This window comes from Mercenaria mercenaria, chromosome 12, assembly GCF_021730395.1.
Source record: "Mercenaria mercenaria strain notata chromosome 12, MADL_Memer_1, whole genome shotgun sequence".
In the NCBI taxonomy this organism is placed as follows: Eukaryota; Metazoa; Mollusca; class Bivalvia; order Venerida; family Veneridae; genus Mercenaria; species Mercenaria mercenaria.
In genome coordinates, this window is record NC_069372.1 from 54,286,248 (window position 1) to 54,310,813 (window position 24,566).

Here is a 24,566-nt window from a genome sequence, read left to right on the forward strand (position 1 = left end):
TTATTCGTTTTAACAGTTTTTATATAGCAGTAACATTGTAAACATTTTGGAACAAAACATATATTAAACATGATAAAACCGGCAATGAATTGATGTGCAGAAAAAACTAGTCTGACACGTTATTCATAATCATAATTATTTGGGTTTTTGAACAGAAAGATAAAAATAAAGCATTAATTTTCTGGCTATATATCTTACGTAACTTTCAGCTGGGTACATAAATCTTGACAGATTTGCAAGTTCTACTGTTCTTAGACCCTGATTAAGCTGTGTTTACTAAATTCCTCTTGATTTCTAGCTTCGACAATACCGGTATTTAATATTAATTTGAATATCTGTCCAGCAGGTTGCACTTTTATTCTGACCTCACGTACGGCTTTTGTTACTTATCTGGAACATTTTTGTAAACTATTATATAAAGTGACCCAGTAACATTCAAAATGTAATCTTCACATGACTATATTCAGCATGTTTCAAAAGCAAAATAAAGAACAATGTGAGACGTGAACACTTTCTAACTTCCCATTGCCGTTAAGTCCTGAAGCTAGACCTTAACCACTTCTGTCAAATATCACATGATGATGATAGTCCCATGATTGCAAAGAAATTCAAATATTATTTTCATTTCACTTTTCAGCCTATATCCTACTTCAGCCTTATTTCTATAGCAAATTTACAAAACAATTTCAAAATCTAAAATCAAACAATGAAAGTACTGATTCCTTAAAATTCTTCTAAATTGTTCATGACAGCAGAGGTCTCATACTGTAGTGTACAGAGTAGCTAGGAGACTGCTATCAACCAACTTGAATAGCTGTGATTAGTTCATTTTAACTCTGTTAAGAGCATATTGCTGTGTTGAATCCTTTTCCCTCAAATGAATGTTTTTAATTCCTCCCTATTTAACAAAAAATATATCACAAGTCTTTTCATCATCTCTTCTGAACTTGTCTCAGCTGCTTCTTTTTCATTCTCTTTATTTTTGCTGTATTCTTGATCTGTAAAAGAAAAATTATACACTATAAATGCCAGTAAGCGCAAATTTTCAACTATAAACTCAACAATTATGAATTCTAGGATAGTCTTAGTGAAAAACAAGAGCTGTCTCCATAGGATGACACATGCCCCTGATGGCACTTTAAATGAATAGTTATGGCCGATGTTCGAGTTTAGGACCTTTGACCTACGGAGCTGGGTCTTGCGCACGACACGTCGTCTTACTGTGTCACACATTTATGCGTAGTTATTTTAAAATCCATGCATGAATGACAAAGATATGGACCGGACACGCCCATCAATGCACTATCATGAAAAAAGACCTTTAACATCTAAGTGTGACCTTGACCTTTGAGCTACTGACCTGAGTCTTGCGCATGACACGTCGTCTTACTGTGGTACACATTCATGCCAAGTTATTTGAAAATCCATCCATCGATGACAAAGATATGGACCGGACACGCCCATCAATGCACTATCCCTTAATGTCTAAGTGTGACCTTGACCTTTGAGGTACGGATCTGGGTCTTGCGCGTGACACGTCGTCTTACTGTGGTACACATTCATGCCAAGTTATTTGAAAATCCATCCATAGATGACAAAGATATGGACCGGACACGCCCATCAATGCAATAACCTTTAATGTCTAAGTGTGACCTTGACCTTTGAGCTACGGACCTGGGTCTTGCGCGCGACACGTCGTCTTACTGTGGTACACATTCATGCCAAGTTATTTGAAAATCCATCTATCGATGACAAAGATATGGACCGGACACGAAAAATGCGGACAGACCGACAGTTCAAAAACTATATGCCTCCCTTCGGCGGCATAAAAACAGATCAGACTCAGTATGTTGTCTTTAAATCAGCTCCTAACTGTAGGTTATATAGCAGTCATTCGGTAAAAAAATATGCTTTTGCAGTGTAGTAAATAAAAAAGTGCTTCATTTTTCCAGTTTCAGTGAATTTACATAAACCACGGACCAAAAGAGCATTATTTCACCCATAGAATGTATTTTACATAAAGTAAGACTATTCATATTTTTGAGACATTTACTTGAAAACGAATGCAACATGAGTGTACCTGACAATTTGCATTTTACTGCATACTATCAAAACCTTTTTTTCTTTTCTTGTTTGTAAGTCGTAAGGGAAATAGGTCTATGACTGCAAGAAAATCTAGAAACCATATTAAAATGGATTTGAACTGATTGGATGTTATATCAAACAATGAGCAATTTCCTTAACTCGTATATAACCTAAATTTTCTGCTTACATGTATCTCTTCTTATATCATTATAGACAGCTATTTAAAAAGTAATGAAATATAATTTTAAGGTTTTCAAAGAGGAATGGATTGTAAGAAGTACTTACTGGCTGCACAACTTCATTTTTCCGTTCATTTTCTAACCGTCTCTTCTTGTTTTCTTCTTGCCTCTTGCGCTTCTCCTGAGAAAAAACAACAGGACTAATAAATCATTGTTTTCTAAAAGCTCATGCACTTGTAGCTTCTGGATTCCAAACAACTTGTTCTTCGTCAGCTTTTTTATTACTTTATCAATAAAATTTTACTCAAAACCTTTAGCCTGCTGGCGGCAACTGATTGTCAGTAAATTTTCAGTGAACACCCCTTTGATAAACAAGTGGTACTGCTCAAATTGAATGATGGACCATTCCATTTTAGAAATTTAGCAGGGTAAAGATTAAAAAGAAGCCATAAAGCAATAACAAAATGTAAAGTCAAACCTCTAACTGCCTATTTCTGTCTTCTTTAAGTTGCTTTTCAAATGATTTGATTGACTTCTTCTCGGCCTTTAACTGCATTTTCTTGGCCCAACTGGTTTTTAGTGTCTTGTCTAACCGCTTCTCTGAGAACCTTGAAAATAATGTAAAATGCAGCGTACATTTATTCTGATCTAAGAAGATAAAGATCTTCAACAGGTTATTTTTTTGTATTTACATTTAAACATCATAACATTGGATTAAAAACATATAGAAGCAAAAGGTTAGTGTAGCATTGGACTTAAATCATGGTGTAACAGCCTTCTGGCATGATTCTTGGATAGATTTCAATACAGGGTTTGTTTCAGCTCAGAGGTCAATAACAGTATAGAAACCTCTCTGAAACTGATTCTTCTAGCCGTGTCTTTCATGTCTGTACTCTAAACTAAAAAGAAAACTGCACTTATTTAACCCTTACCATGCTAAATTTCTATAATGAACTTGTCCATCTTTCAATTTGGACAGCACCATTAACTGTTAAAAGGGGTGATTAACAAAAATATACTGACTGAATAGCGAAAAGTGCAGATCATGATCAGCCTGCACATCCGTACACTGGTCGCAAAGGCAGAATCAATCGTGTCCAGCATGATAAGGGTTAAGAATGAAAGGTGGAAACTCAAAGTAAAATGAGCCGTGCCATGAGAAAACCAACATAGTGGGTATGCGACCAGCATGGATCCAGACCAGCCTGCGCATCCGCGCAGTCTGGTCAGGCTCCATGCTGTTCGCTTTTAAAGCCTATTGGAATTGGAGAAACTGTTAGCGAACAGCATGGATCCTGACCAGACTGCGCAGATGCGCAGGCTGGTCTGGATCCATGCTGGTCGCATACCCACTATGTTGGTTTTCCCATGGCATGGCTCAAATACTCTTTAGATACCCGTGACACAAACTTTTAGGACACTTAACATACATTTTCTGACTAAGTCAAGGGCCACAACTCTGGTCCAGAAGAGTGGAAACAAAATGCCATGTTCACTAACTAACATCCTATAATATTTTATGACTTTTAGTGATACCTGATTATCTATAAGACGGAAATATTTAAAACATTACATGTACCGCTATTTCTAAGTATGTTAAGGACCATAAGTGGCATAACTCTGGTCTAGCTTAGTGAAATCTGCAAAAGAACACCTGAGGTACACAACTTCACATGCTTTCAGGGCTTTAGTTCAAATAAGTCTTGAAGTAGGTGCAACACAAAAGTTTGGACCTTTCATGCATATTTTTGACTAAGTCAAGGGCCATAACTCTAGGATGGCTAAACAGAAATTCCAGACAGACAACCAGGTGCAAGACTTCAAATACTGATTTATATTCCTATAAGGTTTAATGACACCAGGTCAAATACTTTTTGATCAAGACGCAAAATCTTAGTACACTTTATGCATGATTTTGACTAGATTTAAACAGCCAAAAATAACTCTGATTGGAATAACTCCAAACAAGACTCGATGTGCATAACTTCACACACTGAATAGTGTTCCTATAATTTTGGAAGTGGCTACGTTTTTTCGTAAATACATGTATGTTATTTAAGAAATAATATATCCCAAACAGTGATTTGTCATTGAATAAAATCATTGTTTGGAGTTTAGATGCCAAGGAATTATATCAAGAGGGCGCAGCCCGAGTGATATAATACTACGCATCTAAATGACAAACAATGATTTTATTCATGAGCAAATCACTGTTTGAGATATATTATTTCGATTCCAACACATTATCAAGGGTCATTATGTACGTCCTTGACAATATCCATCAAATATTCTTTTCCAGCACGCCGCTATGCCGTCTAATGCCATGACGTAATAATTGTGACGTCAGAAAAATGAATTGTTGAATAATAACACACAGTTTTCAGCCTTGTTTGTTTAATACGAAAACAAATCGGGTCCTGTTAGAATTATAATTAGCTCTCACTCCGGTTCGAGTCATATTGAATATGAAATTCTAACAGCGATTTCCAGTAAGAGGGTCATGCAAAACAGTTCTGTCATTGGGTTCGGATTTCTTAAGTGCTATTTTTTATCAAAACTGCCTAATTTTTCTCTTTTTCAGGTAACATGCTAAAAAAATTATTTTTGTGTCAAAAAATGAATACAAATAAGGGGGATATGCCTTTAGGGCATCAGTAAGTTGATTTCTAACAACAATGACCATGTTTAAAGCATGAAAAGTGCAGTTTTGCAACTTTTTGTTAAAAAGTTGAAAAAATATTCTCCAAGGCATTAATTTTAGGGTCGGGCCAAAAATTTAGAGTAGGTCGGGATACCAGAAATATTTTTTTTTACACCTAACCTTTTTACCCTATCACGAAAAGCAGATAAATAGTCTTCTTTTGGGACACTGATAAATGGCACTGCCAAGAGAACTTCTGGACTTATATTTCTTTCCAGAAAGCATTTTCTTAAGCCATGGAAATAAATAAAAGACACAGGGACTCAGGTCAGGTATATAAGGTGGATGATTTACAACTTCCACCTTTTCAAAAGCCAAAAAAGACGTAACAACATCGTACTTGTGAGAAGAGGCATTGTCGTACACGTATAAGATGGACTCCTGACCATCCTTTGCTTGAACGTTTCTTATTGTAAAGCTTTTTCATTTTCTTCAGTACAGAGTTCTTGTAGAATTGTCTGGTGACTGTATGACTAGACTGATAAGGCACATGGAAGACTGTCCCACTAGAACTGAAGAAAATTGCGCACAACATCTTTTTCGAACTTATGGTTCTCTTGGCAATACAGGTGCGTTTTTGATCTTTCCGCTTCCATTGCTTTATAATCACGCAGCCCTTCTCTGTGGCTCATACATGTGCACCCAGGTTTCGTCACCTGTTAGCAAATGAGAAATAACCTCACTATCACAGCCTTTGCATGTTTTCAAAAGTTCCCGGGCATTGAGGCGTTGTTTCTTTTGCTCCTCAGTGAGCAAAATGAGGTACCCACCTAGCGCAAATCTTTCTCAGGTCCAAATGCTTTTTTCAGAATTGTTTGCACACTGCCTTCTGATATGCCAGTACAACTGGCTATATCTTTCACCGGCAATCACACATCCTGTTCGACCACAGCTTTTACAGCAGCGATGTCTGCTTTGGCAACAGAGGTTTTAGGCCTACCAGAATGGGTATCATCTTCAGCAAATAATTTCCCAGCTTTAAAAGCTTTATGGCCTTAGGTCCATCTATACCACACAATTCATCAAATATCTGCTTTGAATCTATATCAAGTCTAATACTGCATTTAATACAGCTATGAATTTCAGTCTTTTTGTCCATTTTACAATGTGACAAGTAAAGTGGTCAATGTAATAAGACTGCATGTATACTGTATTTCAATTTGAAAGTAAGTAGCTTGACTGACAACAGACAAAGGCTGATCATGTAAGGTATAGACAGTATTTACTGGTTTTCTGGATCTAGAAAAGTACATAATATGACATTTGCTCACGTTTAAATTAAGGTCTAAACAGTACAGCAAATAAAACCCTGCAAAAATAACATTCTGTTGTATTTTGGTGAGAAAATCATCTATCCAGTGTAGGACTCGAACCTACAACCCCCTGCTTGCAAGTCTGGTGCTCTACCAACTGAGCTAACCGGGCTCCTGATTAACCAGAAGCCTCGAATCTCTACACTCCTCCTCACTTTAATGCTTAAACCTTATTGTGGAACCTCAGAGCGAGGCATCAACTGTTTAGCTTCCAACAGAGTATAGCCTCTGCAAATACCGCATGCTCTATATAACTGGCCATGTAGCCTTCCTTTACAGTGGAATTGCAGAGCAGGACATCAACTGTTCAACTTCACACAGAGTATAGCTCCTGCAAACCGCATGCTCTACATAAACTGGCTATTGTAGCCTGCACTTTCCAACTTACCTCGTCGCCAATGTTGTATTTTGGTGAGAAAATCATCTATCCAGTGTAGGACTCGAACCTATGACCTTCTGCTTGCAAGTCAGATGCTCTACCAACTGAGCTAATCGGACAACCGATATCATAGACAAATTATATACATTATATAAACATTGCTACATTCCTCCCTCCTTTTTTTCAAAGACAAACTCAGATTCTTTTGACTAACCCAGCCATTGTTTCACCCTAGCTCTAGGATTCCAAGGCTAGTCACCACACTCACGGCACCAGTGTAATAGGAGCGGAAAAATGTGCAGCCCGATACAGGACTCGAACCTACGAACCCTGCTTGCAAGTCAGGTGCTCTACCAACTGAGCTAACCGGGCTCCTGATTAACCAGAAGCCTCGAATCACTACAATCCTATCAGGTATGACCACTACCTACATTTTGTCTACCTTTTGTCTTCTGGGGACACTCCATAGCCCTTTAGCTAAAATAAGTCCCCTTGAAATATGTCATAAAAACTGTTCTCTGCCTCCGGTCTAGACTAAACCTAATATACTTGAGAAACATCATATTGTTTAGATATCCAGTATTTGTCCAGTTTTGATTTGAATGAAGTTACAGTGTCACTGTTGACTAATTCCTCTGGTAAGTTATTCTATACTGTTAAAGTGCGATGTCCAAAGGAGTTTAACCGTAATGATTTTTTGGCTTTTGGTTCGTAGAGTTTCAAATTATGACCTCTTGTACCGCTATTTCAAGCAAAACTGAAGAAAGTGTTCATGTTTACATCATCTATCTTGTTTATTATTTTAAATACCTGGATCATATCAAATGTATTTCTACGATAGTCTAAAGAAGGAAGATTTAATTCCTTTAACCTCTCACAATAAGAAAGATGTCGAATTTCAGGAACTAGTGCTGTTGCCCGTCTTTGTAGATATTCAACCAGCTGTTAACATTTTTTCGTAACTGGATAATACACTTAGTTACCATGATCAATATGGGAGTGAACTAATGCCTTATACAATGTCAAAAACAATGATTTATCCATGTACGTAAATTTCCTTTTCATAAGAGTCAGACCAAGTATTTTATTCCCTTTATTCACTAAACTGCTTATATGTTGCTCAAAGTTCAGTTTACTAGTAAACAATACTCCGAAATCCTTCTCAGAGTTATCTCTTGTCAGTTTATGCTCTGCTCCAGTTGCATCAGGCATAGTATAGTCATTTTCGGATTTTTACATTTCCGTATGAAACAACTTTACATTTTTGTATATTGAACTTTAACAACCAGTCCTTACTCCAGTCACATAAATGTGCAAAATCATCTTGCAGGTCTAGCTGATCTTGCCTTGATGTGATGTTACGATATAATTTACAGTCATCAGCATCTTGCATGCATAATCCAATAGTTGAACTACATCTGGCAGATCATTCACAAAAATAATAAACAAAATTGGCCCTAATATGGATCCCTGAGGAATACCAGATACTGAGTTCCAATTTGATTTATGTCCATTTAATACTACTCGTTGTCTTCAACCATTTAAAAAACTTTTAAGCCTGTTCAAAATGTTACCAGTTATACCATAAGCTTCCACCTTTTTAAGTAAACGATGATGGGGAACACTAGCTGTCAAAAGCCTTTCAAACTTTTTGATTTTTGCACGACACAAATTCAGATGGACAGACGGACGGGATTATCTATTTACGATGTAAATCAATGAGAAAATCAATACCGGTATCCAGTCGACAAGAGTGTCTGGCCAGTCAATCTTGTATCGCGGAAACGAATGTCAGATGGTTTGACCCCTTGACCCCTTAAAATTTTCCACCAAAGATGACACCTTGACCCCTTAGTGACACTTTGACCCCTATTTTCAGTGACAACTTGACCCCAAATTTTTTTAATATGACACTTTGACCCCTTAGATTTTTTTGTGGTTAGGGGCATATTTTTCTGCAGATTTCACATCGAAATTTTTCACTAAAACCAAGCAAATGAAAAAATATATATTAGGGGTCAAAGTGTCACTATGAAAAAAATGAAAATAGGGGACAAGGTGTCAAGGGGTCATTTTATTTTGGTAGGGGTAAAGGTGTCAAGGGGTTAAACCGTCTTGCTACCGCGGAAACACATTACAATATCAGACTTACCTGCTTTTCTCAGATTTCCAAACCCGACCAGATTTCGGTTTCCCTTTAGGTATGTTTTTTAAAAGTTCCATTGCCCTGTATTTTGTTTTGAACCTGCAAAGTCTCCGGGATTCGCTTATTTCACTAAAACGTGCGTGTTTACAAATTACCGGAAATACGGCCTCTGCTAATCGCCGTGCCATTTACCGTACTATTCCCTGCGCTGAGAAAAGAACAAAAAATGCGTTAGATCTATCAATTTTATTGATTTAATTGATTGCAGTTGGTAAATACTTCTTATATTTAACTTGAATTCACCATCATGACTTGCTAGAACTGATTACCAACCACGAAAATCATTACAGGTGACAATAAATCGAAGAAATAAGCAATATTGTGTTAGAGTATTCGGATAAGTCAATTTGGATATATGTTTAACAGGCTGGTAACATTGCCCGATCGGGCTTATGACACAAAAAGTAATATTTCTTGACAAATAATGAAGATATTTCTTTCAAACTTGGTCCATTTATTAAGCATTACATATAATGCTTATCAAGATAGAAATAACTTTGTTGGTTAGAATTACTTCCCTTTTTCAGATTTTTATGATGCATAATTTTTGAAGTCCAAAAATATTATGTTTTAATGCAATGTTTAAAACAGAAAAGGGTTCAATGGCTTTCTAGTGCTCCAAACTTGTGCGCCAATACCTTTATTCTATATATTTAGGGTAAATACTTTGTTTCTAGTGCAGATTTATGAGCAATTTGTTTAGGACTAACATTTCTCTATAATGTTGTAAGTGAAAGCAGAGTAAAATGCTTACATTCATGTACTAGCGCAATAATTTAGAGCATTAGAAAGCCATTTAACCCTTTTTTGTTTTAAACTTAGCATTAGAACATTGTTTTTTTGGACTTCAAAGATTATGCGTCATAAAAATCTGAAAAGGGGAAATAATTCTACCAAAACTGAAGGCAACAAAGTTATTTTAATTCTAATTTGTATCATTTGTTATGCTTAACAAATGGACCAAGTTTGGAAGAAATATCTTCATTATTTTTCAAGAAATATTACTTTTTGTGTCATAAGCCCGATCGGGCAATGTTACCAGCCTGTTTAAATCATTGTTTAACATTCAGTAGATAGAATTTCGTTAGAGTACTTAGATAAGTGTGTGAATGCAAATATGTATGATAACATTAGACATACCTCATAAAGTCGTAAATATATTTTTAAAGTAAATTTGAAGTATAACTTCCTGTATAGGAGAGATCATGTATACAAATCTGTTGTATTTTCTATTTTTACAACAGATAAGACAGCGATCGGTTGGGCAGATGCCTAACGTCCATGTTTTTTGTAAACAGTGATGTTTTTCTAACGGTCTAAACTTTCTTAAAACGCAAATTATATCAATAATTTTTTGATCAGTGGAAAGTTTATAAAACATGCAATTTATTGATTACTTTTAATTATTATTTCGAAATAAAATGGATTAATTATGAACGCTCAACTTACAGTGTTTTTCTAAAAGTTTTGAACATCATTATGCTGCTATTAAAATTATGTGTCATTTAAAATGGTTATTCATTTAGAAAATGTATTTGAATACGAAAATATGAAAATTGTAAGTGTTTCATAACTTTTTGAATTTTGAAAATCCATAAATGAGCGAAAAAGTTATTAAGAATTAAAAGTTCTGATCCCATACACAAACAATGTAAAAACATTTGTTTTGCCCACCACCAGATAAACAGATGTAAATGCGTGACATCATGGCGATCTCTCCAATAATTTTCTATTTGTTCTTGGTAAATCTTCACTGACATAGAGACTTATACGTAAATTTATATTATAAAATAATCTGAATCATTGTATAAACAATTGTTTGGGAAACTAATATTTGTCTTTTTGACATGCTGGTATGTAGCTATATGTCGGTCAATAGCTATATATAGCTATACATAGGTAAAGTTGTCTGTAACACCGACTTTAAATAGAATTTATATATATAATGTATCTTAATAATTCAGTTTTTTTCCCACTATTTTGGGAACTGGGTCAGGGCCTTTACAGTTTTGGGGAAATGTATCGTAAAACACCAAAATTGGAATTTTTTATTTCAGGATTAATGAACTAACAATATTTTTTAAGCAAGCTTTATCATGTTTATGGTAAAAGATAGTACATTTGTATCAATATTTATTGATTAGAAACAAAAATTTTATTATACAAGCAGACATGTATCCCTGAGAGGGTCCCATAGAAGATTAGCTTAGCTAAATTATGGGTTACCCTCTATAAATAAAGAATTTACTTACTGACTCAGACAGAGCTTGCAATACATAAACATTATCACTAAGATCGTTGTTTGAATCTGTCATGCAGATTTATAATCAATTATTTTCAGTTGGATGATTAATCATATTTAGATCGTTTTGGCTAAAGTAATCATAATCACATGAGGATTACAGTCAGTTACTCACTTTTAATCAATTGAAATCTTCTGCGAAATTTCCTCTATACATAGCATTATGTTCGTTCACAAATACAAAATAATATACTAGTTTCATCAAACTAACACAATTGCACAGTTTACTTTTACATCTATGATAACTCAATTGTTTTTTGCTCGACTATTCGAAGAATAAGTAGAGCTAGCCTATCCTACTCACCACGGAGTCGGTGTCAGTGTCGGCGTCACACATTGGTTAAGTTTTTCGTACCGGTCCATATTTTGACAAAGTCTTTTGAGATAACGCTTTGAAACTTTCAACACTTGTTTACCATCACCATGACCAGTTATAGGCAAGAGCACATAACTCCATCTAGGATTTTGGCTGAATTATGGCCCCTTTTGACTTAAAAATCATGGTTAAGTTTTTCGTACCAGTTCATATTTTGACAAAGTCTTTTGAGATAAAGCTTTGAAACTTCCAACACTTGTTTACCATCACCATGACCAGTTATAGGCAAAAGTACATAACTCCATCATGGATTTTGGCTGAATTATAGCCCCTTTCGACTTAAATAAATAAAAAAGGGAAGTGCTGGACATTTGCTCCCCCACTGCCAGGGTATTTGCCCCCCCCTCTCCACAATAAAAAAGAGAAGTGCTGGATATTTGTGCCCCCCAGGGCATTCCCCCTCCCCCACCCCCAAATAAAAAAGGAAAGTGATGGATATTTTCACCCCTTTCAAATGGTTGATAGGACATTTGCCCCCTCAGTGCTATTTCTGAAATGGACATTTGCCTGTTATATTTTTGTTCCCAAATGCTTGTTTAAGAATTGTATCATACTGCAGATATTTTGTTCCCAAATGCTTGTTTAAGAATTGTATCATACTGCAGATAAGAATATCACTCATGGAAATATTGCATCTCACCAGGCATTCACATGTGAAAGATATTTCAATCTTACACTTAAACAAATTTCCTCTATATTCATTTTATCTGTTGCTAGTTTGATTGCATACTTGTTTGTTTTCAGAAATAATGGATAGCCAAATAGACTACAAACAGAAGTATAAAGTTTTAAAGAAGAAACTGAAGTTTCTTGTTTATGTAAGTTATGTTCTGCTTAACACTGTCTTGTATGATTGACTGATTCAGTACGCACGAAGTGGCCATTTTGGGTGACTGGGTGAACGTAGATATCCCTGTAAAAATTACACTGTGAAATCTTATTCACCAGTCAGTTTACACATTTTCTTTAATTTAATTTATAATCTTTCTGACATCAGTTGAAGACAAAAGTTTCACAACATACCATACATGTTAACTATACTTATTGACTGCTCCTGTAACTGCTGACCAGTATACCAACCTTAAACCTTTACCCTGCTAAATTTCTATAAAGAACTTGTCCATCTTTCAATTTGGACAGTACCATTAACTGTTGAAAGGGGTGCTCACCAAAAAGATACTGACTGATACTGCTGTTGTTTTCTGTAGGAACAAGAATGTTTTCTAGAGGAGTTGAGAAAAGCTCAGAGAAGATTGTTAAAAGTTTCCAGAGATAGAAGGTATTTGTTAATTAATTTTGATGTGATACTCACTGTACTCTGTTTGAGAAGAACATCCTTGTTACACCATTTGTAAACAATAGTGAAAATTTCAACAGTTTAGTTTACACTAGCTAGCTAGCTAATTTATTTCTACTTCAATTTTGAAGAAAGCTTGCAGTTTATTTGAATCATTCTCAAGCTTGCTTCCTGTGACAAGCAAGTATTGATGTCTTGAGGTAGAGGTATGACCCGAAAAGGGATAGAACTGATGACCTAAAGATTTATAAGCTCACAGCTATGAGGTCTGATATGATATGATAATCTGTCAGTTTCTAGCTCACCTGAGCAAGGAATGCTTATGGTTAGCTATAAGTATCGTTAGATGTCCGTTGTCCTTCTGTGGTACATCCGTCATCCATCACTCGCTTTCAATCAAAGTTCATAGGAATGCTCCTTTGGTGATTCCCATTTCATATTCTTTCAAATCTAGGTCAAATTCTTGCAGAAGTCTGGATGCCATGGCAACCAAAAGGAAAACCTTTCAAAATCTTTTCCTAAGAAAGTGCTGACCAGATTTGAAAAATGTTCCTTTGGTGATCCTCTGTGGGGCGGTGCTAGTTTCCATAATTACATGATTGTTCGAAAATTTTGAAAATCTTTTCCTCTGTAACTTCTTAACTAATTTCAAAATAATTCCACAGCAATGTTCTATGGTGACCCTGTAATAAATTGCTTCAAGTCTTTCTGTTTTGTTAAAAATATGACTGCAAGGGGCAGGGCTAGTTTCTGCTATATAATAACTCTTTGAAAATCTACCTCTCTGAAATTTCAAAATAATTTCACAGCAGTCTTTCATGAATAATATTCTGCCAAATTCTTTCAGATCATTTTGTTTCGTTTAAAAGCAAGGCCTCCAGGGGCCAGTGTAGTTTTCCCTTTATGCTTTTGTAGAAAAGTTTTAAAATCTCCTCCTATCAAACCACTTGCCCAATTGTAAAAAAAAGTTTCACAGTAGTGTTCCTGAAGTGACCCATTACCAAATTCCAACAAACCATTCTATTTGGTTAAAAATCTTGCCTGCCATTGGATGCGTCTAGTTTTCTCCATATTTCTACATAAAAATCTTTAAAAATCCACTTCTCTTAAACCACTGGTCCAGTTTCTAAATAATTTGACTGCAATGTTCCTTGGATGACCCTCTACCAAATTCCTGCAAATTGTTTTGTTTTATTCAGTATCATGGCTACCTTGGGACTGGGCTAGTTTTCTCTCATTAATAAGTGTCTACATGGAAAGCATTAAAAATCTCCTCTGATGGTCTGAAGTTAAATAATTTCAAATAGATCTTCCTTGGTTACCCCACTAACAACATTCTAACTTCCCTCAAGCTGCTGCCACATGATCACCAATTCCCTCTTGCCTTGGACTCTTGTGTTTCTCAATATTGTCAGTTAGTATAACGTTATCCCAACTGCCTGGATTATCAACTCCTCCTTCCCTCCGCAACACATGTTACCCACATGTATCTGTTTAGTAAAAACATCAAAAATCATTTTGTCAGAAAACACTTACATTGACCTTATTTCAAAACAATTTCACAGGTATTTTCCATGTAAGCCCCTCTACCAGAACTATTCAAGCAAGCTCTAAAACACAGGTGAGCAGTCTAGGGGTATCATGGTCCTCTTGTTACAAGGTAGTACAATTTGAATAGTGTTTTGAAGATAAAAATTCATACTAAAGTTGGAGTTAAATGTAGTTATTAATTTTTTTCATTAGTTTTCTGCTGGATCGTTTATTACAATATGAAAAGCTAGAGGAATCGTCTGGTGACTCAGATCTTACAGCTTCTAGTGACAGTGAGCCAGAGAGTCTTCGACCGGAAGGCACCTCTGTTAAAAGGTACACTTTGATTTATTCAACTTTTATAACATACCTTACTTTATTTACAGTTTATGGCATGTCTTGTAGTGAATTATTGAAATGTTAGAGTGAAATACATCTGGTGATTTCACAGTGAAAAAATACTTGTCACTGTGTGATAAGGAGCTTTTAAATGGATAGATTTGAGAAAGCGTGAAATAAAAAGTTTGTTTTTGCATGTTAGATCGAAATATTATTTTCTTATGAACACTTACAATTTCACTTATGAAAATACTACATGTGAAGTTCTTTTGGTACATTAAGTTAATCCTGGACAGGAACAAACAATTTGCGAAGCATAAACTTTTCAAAATTTCTTTTATTCATTTTAGTTACATATGAGATAGAAAAGGTACAAAGAGCTGCAGCCAGATATGTTATGAATAACTACTCATACCAAAGCAGCATAACATCAATGCTTGAAATTCTTAAATGGCAGACATTAGAACAAAGAAGAATACATGCATCTTTAATAATGTTGTATAAAATATCACACAACCTCGTCTCGGTAGATCATAATCACCTGACAACCTCTAGAAATTTAAACTTTATCATTCCATCTTCAAGAACACATTTTCCCCGCACAATCAGATACTGGAACGCCTTACCTTATAACATCAAGGACAGTGTGAACCTCCAGTGCTTCACATCTGACCTAGATTCGTATATGTACTAATGTCATCATCCTGTTTTTATTTTTAACAAGCTGTATATATAATACTGCTCTTAATCTCTTAACAACATGAATATCATGTATCATGTAACATAGCAACATGCTTTTAACAACTGCCCCGACCTCCCAGTTATGATCAGAAATTGATTGTTGTGAGTATCTCCGTAGATGTAGACATTTGTATTTACAAATCTATCATTTCCAAACAATAACTTAGTGGCTTTAAAAAGCAGTTGCAAAAAATCTTTTGCATGCTTACAATGTTATTTATTGAATCTAAAATTTATGTCCAGTTTTTACTTTTTGAAAGAAAAATGTTTCCTTTTTCATAAACCGAAATTTAATTTTTAGCTCACCAGAGCCAAAGGCTCTGGGTGAGCTATTCTGATCACTCACCGTCCGGCGTCAGTTGTCCATCGTCCGTTGTCTGTTGTCCGTTCGTAAACTTTTACTTTAAACAACATCTCCTCATAAACCGCTAGGCCAGTTTCATCCAAACTTCACAGGAATGTTCCTTGGATGAAGCTCTACAAAAATTGTTCAAAGAATTGAATTCTATGCAGAACTCTGGTTGCCATGGCAACCGAAAGGAAAAACTTAAAAAATCTTCTTCTCAAAAACCAGAAGCCCTAGAGCTTAGATATTTGGTGTAAAGCATTGCCTAGTGGACCTCTACCAGTTTTGTTCAAATCATGACCCTGGGGTCAAAATTGACCAGCCCCAGGGGTCACTTGATTTTACATAGGAAAATCTTAAAAATCTTCTCAAAAACCAGAAGCTCTAGAGCTTAGATATTTGACATGTAGCATTGCCTAGTGGACCTCTACTTAAATTGTTCAAATCATGACCCCGGGACTAAAATTGACCCCGCCCCAGGGGTCACTTGATTTTACATAGGAAAATCTTCAAAAATTTTCTAAAAATAAACCAGAAGGCTTAGAGCTTAGATATTTCACATGTAGCATTGCCGAGTAGACCTCTACAAAATTTGTTCAAATCATGACCCCCGGGGTCAAAATCGACCCCGCCCGAGGGGTCACTTGATTTTACATAGGAAAATCTTCAAAAATTTTCTAAAAATAAACCAGAAGGCATAGAGCTTAGATATTTGACATGTAGCATTGCCTTAGTGGACCTCTACAAAATTTGTTCAAATCTTGACCGCCCAAGGGGTTACTTGATTGTACATAGGGAAATCTTCGTAAATTTGCTAAAAATAAATCAGAAGGCCTAAATCTTAGATATTTGATATGTAACATTGCCTAGTAAACTTCTACAAACTGTGTTTAAATCATGACCCCCAAGATAAAATTGGCCCAGCCCCAGGGGTTACTTGATTGTACATCGGAAAATCTTCCAAAAATTTTTAAAATCATCAGTTTCACATTTGAAACATGTAGCTCATATTACTCATGTGAGCGATCCAGGGTCATCATGACCCTCTTGTTATGTAATTAACATTTCTTTACCAACCCATGTATTAAGTTCATTGTTAATGTTTAAAGGAAGAAAGGGGCCCTTCCTGCAGGTTTTGACCCTTCAGCAGTACTAGGAGGAATGGGGTTCACAGCAATTTCACAGGTAATACAGTTACCTTTTGTTTCTCCTTTTGTCATTATCAGTGTGCCCATACCACGTGACTTTGACGTCATTTTATGGCTAAGACGGCAAGCCAAATTCCGTCGATTCGATTCTTCAAAGAGGCGTAAGTTCTTTATTTTTTTATCAAATATGACCAAATAAAGCGCAGGCTAAGGAAAAAAGTGAGTACTTCACTCACAAGTAAACGGTTTTATCAACAGATGAACAGTTTTGGCCTGAAAACGGGAAAACTGTTTTGTTTAGAGAAAATGAGCATGGTAAGACGGCAAGCAAGAGCCCTTTTTGACAGAAAAACAGATGATTGTACACATCAGAGATGTCGCACGTATTACCGATTCACAGGTATTTAATGTCGGCTCTGTGGGAGGCCTTAATTGACAAAAATGTAGCATAATTATTTAAAAACTTTTAAAAAATCCAAAATATGCTAAGACGGCAAGTCCGCTAAGCCGGCAAGTCATTTTTAGCCCACCATCATCAGATGGTGGGCTATTCAAATCACTCTGCGTCCGTGGTCCGGCGTCCTTACGTCCGTCCGTCCGTCCTTCCATTAACAATTTCTCGTTATCGCATCTCCTCAGAAACTACCAGGGGGATTTTGACCAAACTTTGTCAGAATGATGTATTGGTACCCTAGTTGTGTCCCCCTGAAAATCAGAATGGTTCAACAAATTTTTAGTAAGTTATGGCCCTTTGTTTATTTCTATAATTTACATAGATTTATATAGGGAAAAACTTTGAAAACTTTCTTGGCCAAAACCACAGAGCCTAGGGCTTTGATATTTGGTATGAAGCATCATCTAGTGGTCCTCTACCAAGATGATTGAAATTATTTCCCTGGGGTCTAATATGGCCCCACCCGGGGGTCACATGGTTTATATAGACTTATATAGGGAAAAACTTTGAAAAACCTCTTGTCCAAAACCACAGGGCCTAGGGCTTTGATATTTTGTATGTGACATCATCTAGTGGTCTTCTACTAAGATTGTTCAAATTATCCCCCTAGGGTCAAATATGGCCCCGCCCCGAGGGTCACATGGTTTACATAGACTTATATAGGGAAAAACTTTGAAAATCTTCTTGTCCAAACCACAAAGCCTAGGGCTTTGATATTGTAATGTAGCATCGCCTGGTGGTTCTCTACCAAGTTTGTTAAAATTATCCCCCTAGGGTCAAATATGGCCCCGCCCTGGGGTCACATGGTTCATATAGACTTATATAGGGAAAAGCTTTTAAAAACTTCTTGTCAATAACCTACAACATTCAAATTTGGACCACATGTATGGTTTTGAGTGGCAAGATGAACCTTGACATGAGTTGACCTTGATTTTGACCTTGTGACCTACTTTCACATTTCTGTAGCTACAACCTTCAAATTTGGACCACATGCATAGTTTTGTGCACTGATATAAACTTTGACTTTGACATTGACCTAGTGACCTACTTTCACATTTTTGAAGGTACAGGCTTCAAATTTGGACCACATGCATAATTTCGTGTTCCGAAATGAAATTTGACATTGATTTTGACCCAGTGACCTACTTTCACATTTCTCAAGCTACAGCCTTCAAATTTGGACCACATGCATGGTTTTATGTACCGAAACAAACTTTAACCTTTACATTGACCTAGTGACCTACTTTCACATTTTTGAAGGTACAGGCTTCAAATTTGGACCACATGCATAGTTCTGTATTCCAAAATAAAATTTGACCTTGATTTTGACCTAGTGACCTACTTTCACATTTCTCAAGCTACAGCCTTCAAATTTGGACCACTTGCATAGTTTTGTGTACCGAAATGAACTTTGACCTTAAGATTGACCTAGTGACCTACTTTCACATTTCTGTAGCTACAGGCTTCAAATTTAGACCACATGCATGGTTTTGTGTACCGAAACAAACTTTGACCTTTACATTGACCTAGTGACCTACTTTCACATTTCTCAAGCTACAGGCTTCAAATTTGGACCACTTGCGTAGTTTTGTGTACCGAAATGAACTTTGACCTTAAGATTGACCTAGTGACCTACTTTCACATTTCTGTAGCTACAGGCTTCAAATTTAGACCACATGAATAGGATTGTGTACCAAAACAAACTTTGACCTTAAGATTGACCTAGTGACCTACTTTCACATTTTTGAAGGTACAGGCTTCAATTTTGGACTACATGCATAGATTTGTTTCTGAAGTGAAATTTGACCTTGATTTTGACTTACTGACCTACTTTCACATTTCTCAAGCTACAGCCTTCAAATTTGGACCACTTGCATAGTTTTGTGTACCGAATTAAACTTTGACCTTAAGATTGATCTAGTGACCTACTTTCACATTTCTCAAGCTACAGCTTTCGAATTTGGACCACATGCACAGTGTTGTGTACGGAAATGAAATTTGACCTTGAGCTAGTCAGTAAGTCTTGAAATTTGGAACACTCAAAAATGGCACATTGGTGGGCGCCAAGATCACTCTGTGATCTCTTGTTATTAGATATATCTGGTTGCACCAACTTACGTAATTCAACACGTCCGTGGTTACAGGCTATCCATCCTTCTATCGATCCGTCCGTCAGTAACATTTTTACTATGTTTCATCAATGCTTGTGAAATAAAATAGAGAAAAGTGGAAACTTTACAGATCACCCAACACGACAAAAACAAAAATGTTGCAGGCTCGGTTTGATTAAGCCTATTCATGGACGGTAGTGGAAATGCATGCTACCGCCCACGCCCTCTAGCCCCAGGTTGAGCAGAACTCAACATCTACACATGCTAAAAGTACAATAGGCAATTTAGAGACATCCACAGGTGTATTCAAACGTCAATGAACATGGAACCTTCAATAAACACTTACATAAAAGTTCAGTGACATTCATTGACCATCTTTCATTTTCTCCTTGAATCACTAGTGCTGGGCAAAAGAGATATGAACGGTTTATCCTCACTGTTTTCTCATTAAGTCAAAACAATTATTTTAACTTTGGACCATACACCGTTTTTGGTGGAATTACACATTATCATTGAAGCTACCGTATGCATCGCCGAATGAATACATCATCAGATCTTGCTAAATTGATTTTTAGGTTGAAACCACGAAGTGGTTGAGACTAACAATTACCGTATTCCAGAGCATGCAAAAATATCAGACTAACCATTTTCACTGAAAAACAGATTAATCCGCTGTAAGGTTTTTGCCCGTTTTTTTTTTTCTCGGGCTAATCGACAGATATTCTTATTGATGTTTTCTGAACATTGTTCTACAGTCGGTTGATATTTTCGTACATATGTAAATACAATAAGGTTAAAGAATGCGTCATTTCGTATTAAAATTATGTTTTCAAGTCTGTTGATCCATCGAGCATGACTAAGTTGAAAAGCGAACGTGTATTTCTTTAAAACAATTCAGAAAATCGAAGCGCATGAAAATATGCCGTGAAAAAAAATAGTTCAAAACGTATAAGGAAGACTTCCCTAGTTTAGCCTTAAATTAATACATAATGCACCCGACACTAAACAAAAAGCATATGATCTGAATCATGTTTTCTAGTTGTATAGGATATAGATATGCATGCGATTCTTTCTACCTGTCCTGATTCGAATGACAAGGGAGATCACTCTATAGGAGTAAGCTAAATGATAAACTGCGTTATTTAATTTAAAAACAGATTTTTTTTTGTACAGCTTTTATAACGACCGATTCATATTATTTATTATTTAACATTTTACTTTATCGTTTTAATATCTCTGTAAGGCTGATACAAAACTGAATCAAAATATTTGTTTAAGATTTCCTTTTTATAAATAATTATATCTGTAGTATATTAATTGCCACAGTGCTCCACTGTAACATAGGAAGCTACACGTTACAGGTTAAAGCCCTGCATCGCGGCTATTAAAATTCTTTTGTGTGTATGCAACTCATGATTACAATAGGTAACAGTTAACGGCCATGTGCCAACCTTTAGCACGCAAAACCACAGGTATTTCATATAGAATTTCATATACAATAGACTCTATTTTGACAGATGTCACTGTTCATAGTCAAGATTTTCATGCTTTTTCAGTGACAATCCAAGCTTTAAGGAAAATGGGCGTGCTGCAAGTACACGTCTAGTTAACTTAACTATTTGTTTCGATATTAAATGAAATAACCTATATTAATACTTACAAGATAAATAATTGACATTCCTTGCAAATCCTGAATACATTTATATGTTAGGGATACTTTACTATGATTTTTAACAACATTACATCAGTTCCGGATTATGATAATTGTTATTGAATTGAAAAATTTACATGAAAGTTGTCATTTTGATAAACGTTAATAAAACAGAGTAAAAGCTACAGAGTTTTTTTTTAATAGATTATGAAGCAAAATAGAATCAAAACAGTACATAACGAGAATTTATAGTCGGTTAAAAATCTCATCAGAGCTAATGTTACTTGTAATTTGACTTTCCGACTCAATTAATAAATCTTATCTTAGTATATCAAATGTTGGTGTTTGCCTGATGTGAAGTTTCTATGTATGTGTGCCCGATAAATGAAACTGTTTGATTTCTTTTAAGCAAAATTGAATCAAAGCATATCAACGGAGCATTTGCGTCTTCTCCCGATGGTTTTCATGTGTATGGTTCTTTTTGTTATCTCAAAACTGCACGGAAGTCGAAACAGCAGGATCTTGTGGTAGATACAGGTCTAGTTTCCAGTTTGGCGGACCCCACTGACATCTAATGTTGTTGTAGCATTTAATGTTTTGGTGTCACGATTACTTAAGTCGTGACATCAGTTCATTTTATTTCTAGGCTCGGCTAAACAAGAAGTTGATTTTGCAGAAATGTGTAGAATTATACAACCCTTTCTCCAAGAATTGTGAAAGTTGGTGTATTTGTGGATGGTTCCAATACTCCCGCTTTCATAGCCTTGGGTATTGTTTAATTACCCCTTGGATATGGTGCCTGCTTTTTAATTTTGTCTTTTGACTGTTCTTGTGATACACAAGCTCCATAACCTCAGATCCCCTTCCTAAATTCCAGTTTGTTTAGTTCTGCCCATTGTTTTCTCATTTGGGGCAAACCCTTTATTTTATCTGGGGACCAAAGGCTGCTCTTCATGGAATTACACACCTCAACTCGTGTATCATAGAAGGTTCCATGTTCATCATCGTTTGAATACATCTGCGGATGTCTCTAAATTGCTTTTTGTACTTTAGCATGTGTAAATGTTGAGTTCTGCTCAACCCGGGGCTAGAGGGCGTGGACGGTAACATGCATTTCCACTACCATCCATGAACAGGCTCAATCAAACCGAGCCTGCAACATTTTCGTTTTTGTTTTGTTGAGCGACCTTTGGAGTTTCCTCTATTTCTAATTTAATATGTGATATCGTGTTAAATTTTGGGGAAAAATAAGATGTTTCTATTCTACTCAATACTTTGAACACAGCTACAAAGAAATACTTTTTAAAGCATGTCTTCTAGCTTATAGACTGAGTTAAGAAAATGATTCTTATTTGTCAAAACATTATTCTATATATCTGAAAATTGTGTTTTTGATTTGTGGAAGTCGACAAAATGGCTCTTCTTAATAAGTAGCGTTATTTTTAATACATAACGATTTGTCAAGAAAACATTCACTCAAACATTATATGTACAACAGAGTTGTGAACATATAAAATAGTACTGATTAGGTCAAAAATGTGTATTATTTGTTGTTGCCTGCTGCCAACTGTATATTTGTTCTTCAGAATTCGAAACGCTATAACATACTTTAATCCAAAGACCGACACGCAGAGGTACATCCAAGATGGTATACATTCTTAATCTTTCTAGAACAGTGCTCACTTATATGCCAATCCTGCTAGAGCAAATCATAATTCTCATTTAATTTATCTATTAAGCCTCACAATTTAGCAACTGTACCAAAAACAAAAGCATATAAGGTAGTTCAAAACATCATATGACTTCACATATATAACGGTTCTATGATGTTTTCCTATAGTTTTGACAAGAAGTAGAATAATCTACTATTGGTAAACACCCAATGACTGCTTGTAGAGAAGTGCGACTCCATAGACGATATTACTATAAAAAATGACTTGCCGTCTTAGCGGACTTGCCGTCTTAGCGTATTTTGGATTTTTAAAAAGTGTTTAAATAATTCTGCTATATTTTTGTAAATTAAGGCCTCACAAAGAGCCGGCATTAAATTCCTGTGAATCGGTAATACGTGCGACACCTCTAATGTGTACAATCATCCGTTTTTCTGTCAAAAAGGGCTCTTGCTTGCCGTCTTACCATGCTCATTTTCTCTAAACAAAACAGTTTTCCCGTTTTCAGGCCAAAACTGTTCATCTGTTGATAAAACCGTTTACTTGTGAGTGAAGTACTCACTTTTTTCCTTAGCCTGCACTTTATTTGGTCATATTTGATAAAAAAATAAAGAACTTACGCCACTTTGAAGAATTGAATCGACGGAATTTGGCTTGCCGTCTTAGCAATAAAATGACATCAAAGTCACGTGGTATGGGCACACTGATTATGTCATTGTTTTATCAATTAGTTTTGCATGAGTTAAATTTGGAAGGGTGACTTCTAATAGCTTTTAAAGAAATTGGAAGCTTGAAGTCATTGATTATTCCTTGACAGACATTCTGTAGTTTTGAAGAATTTATGGTTTAAATTGCAAGTATAAGAAAGCCTAATATAACATACGTTTCTTGAAAAGGCAAATTTCTTTGAAAATCATCCTCTTGGCACTGTTTAGTCTTAAAGTGGCGCTTTTTCTAAAAAACTAAGCTAAGTTATGAATGAAGCCTTTAATTTCAATATTTTTCCATACTGGCAGTTACATTTCGTATCACTTCTGTGCTACATTTTTGAGATCATTTTATGTGTGACATGTTAAAAAAATTGATTAACAGCCTTCAGTTTTAAATTCAAAGGTTTAGATTGATTATGCAGGTAAATTGTTACAGATATTTGCAGATGCATTTTTGTTTTGCTTCAGGGACCACCTAAGAAGAAAGCCAAAACAAATGTAAAGAAGAAAGCTGGTAAGCCTTCATTAAAGTTAACTTTATTAAAATTGTTATAGTACAGATGTAAAGTCATCAATTTAAACAGTGTAAATTTTAGTATTTCTTGAAGCCATAAAGATTTTGTATTATTTAACCCTTATAATGCTGGGTTGTTAGATTCTGCCTTTGCAGCCAGTGAAGATCATGACCAGCCTGCACATCTGTGTAGTCTGATCATGATCTGCACTGTTTGCCATTCAGTTAGTATTGTTTTGGTAAATGCCCCTTTTAGCAGTTGTGTAGTCCAAATTGAAAGATAGACCAGTCCATTTTAGAAATTTAGCAGGGTAAAGGTTGAACTGTTTTCGTGTAAATCAGCTTTATATCTGACAACAGACAGCGATTCTACTGAATTATGTTGGAATGGCCTGTACCATAGCTGCAAATGAGTCTCTATGTTTGTAAATTTTACCTTATATTCTTGATTAAAGACCTCTTGTTCAGACTTTGTCAGTGAAATTGTTCTAAACAATGTTCTAAAAACTGTGCG

At 35.7% G+C, this 24,566-nt stretch overlaps 2 protein-coding genes across 4 annotated transcripts in view; one reads left to right on the top strand and one right to left on the bottom strand.

Annotated features, from left to right (window-relative positions):
* Positions 1-8,980, bottom strand: LOC123533367 (coiled-coil domain-containing protein 86-like). Its single transcript, XM_053520098.1, has 4 exons — positions 8,810-8,980; positions 2,743-2,872; positions 2,371-2,445; positions 1-998 (listed from the first exon to the last, which is right to left on the bottom strand). Exons 1-4 carry the CDS (start codon positions 8,878-8,880, stop codon positions 933-935), a joined length of 342 nt encoding a protein of 113 aa, XP_053376073.1. The 5' UTR covers positions 8,881-8,980; the 3' UTR covers positions 1-932.
* LOC123534183 (INO80 complex subunit E-like) overlaps positions 8,975-24,566 on the top strand; it is a 27,756-nt gene continuing 12,164 nt past the window's right edge. For 2 of the 3 annotated variants that reach the window (XM_045316300.2, XM_045316302.2), the window contains exons 1-6: positions 8,988-9,153; positions 12,286-12,359; positions 12,750-12,820; positions 14,582-14,704; positions 16,904-16,979; positions 24,007-24,052. In XM_045316300.2, the coding sequence (XP_045172235.1) occupies positions 12,291-12,359; positions 12,750-12,820; positions 14,582-14,704; positions 16,904-16,979; positions 24,007-24,052 (385 nt within the window). In that variant the 5' untranslated portion in view covers positions 8,988-9,153; positions 12,286-12,290. Of the gene's footprint in view, positions 9,154-12,285; positions 12,360-12,749; positions 12,821-14,581; positions 14,705-16,903; positions 16,980-24,006; positions 24,053-24,566 lie in introns of all 3 variants that reach the window. The other variant, XM_045316301.2, reaches the window with a different exon arrangement.

Coding starts and splice junctions, on each gene's coding strand:
- LOC123533367 (XM_053520098.1), bottom strand. CDS start 8,880: ATGGAACTTTTAAAAAACATACCTAAAGGGAAACCGAAATCTGGTCGG. Junction 2,873..8,809: donor TGGAAATCTGAGAAAAGCAG/GTAAGTCTGATA, acceptor ATTATTTTCAAG/GTTCTCAGAGAAGCGGTTAG. Junction 999..2,370: donor AAAATGAAGTTGTGCAGCCA/GTAAGTACTTCT, acceptor TTTCTTTTACAG/ATCAAGAATACAGCAAAAAT.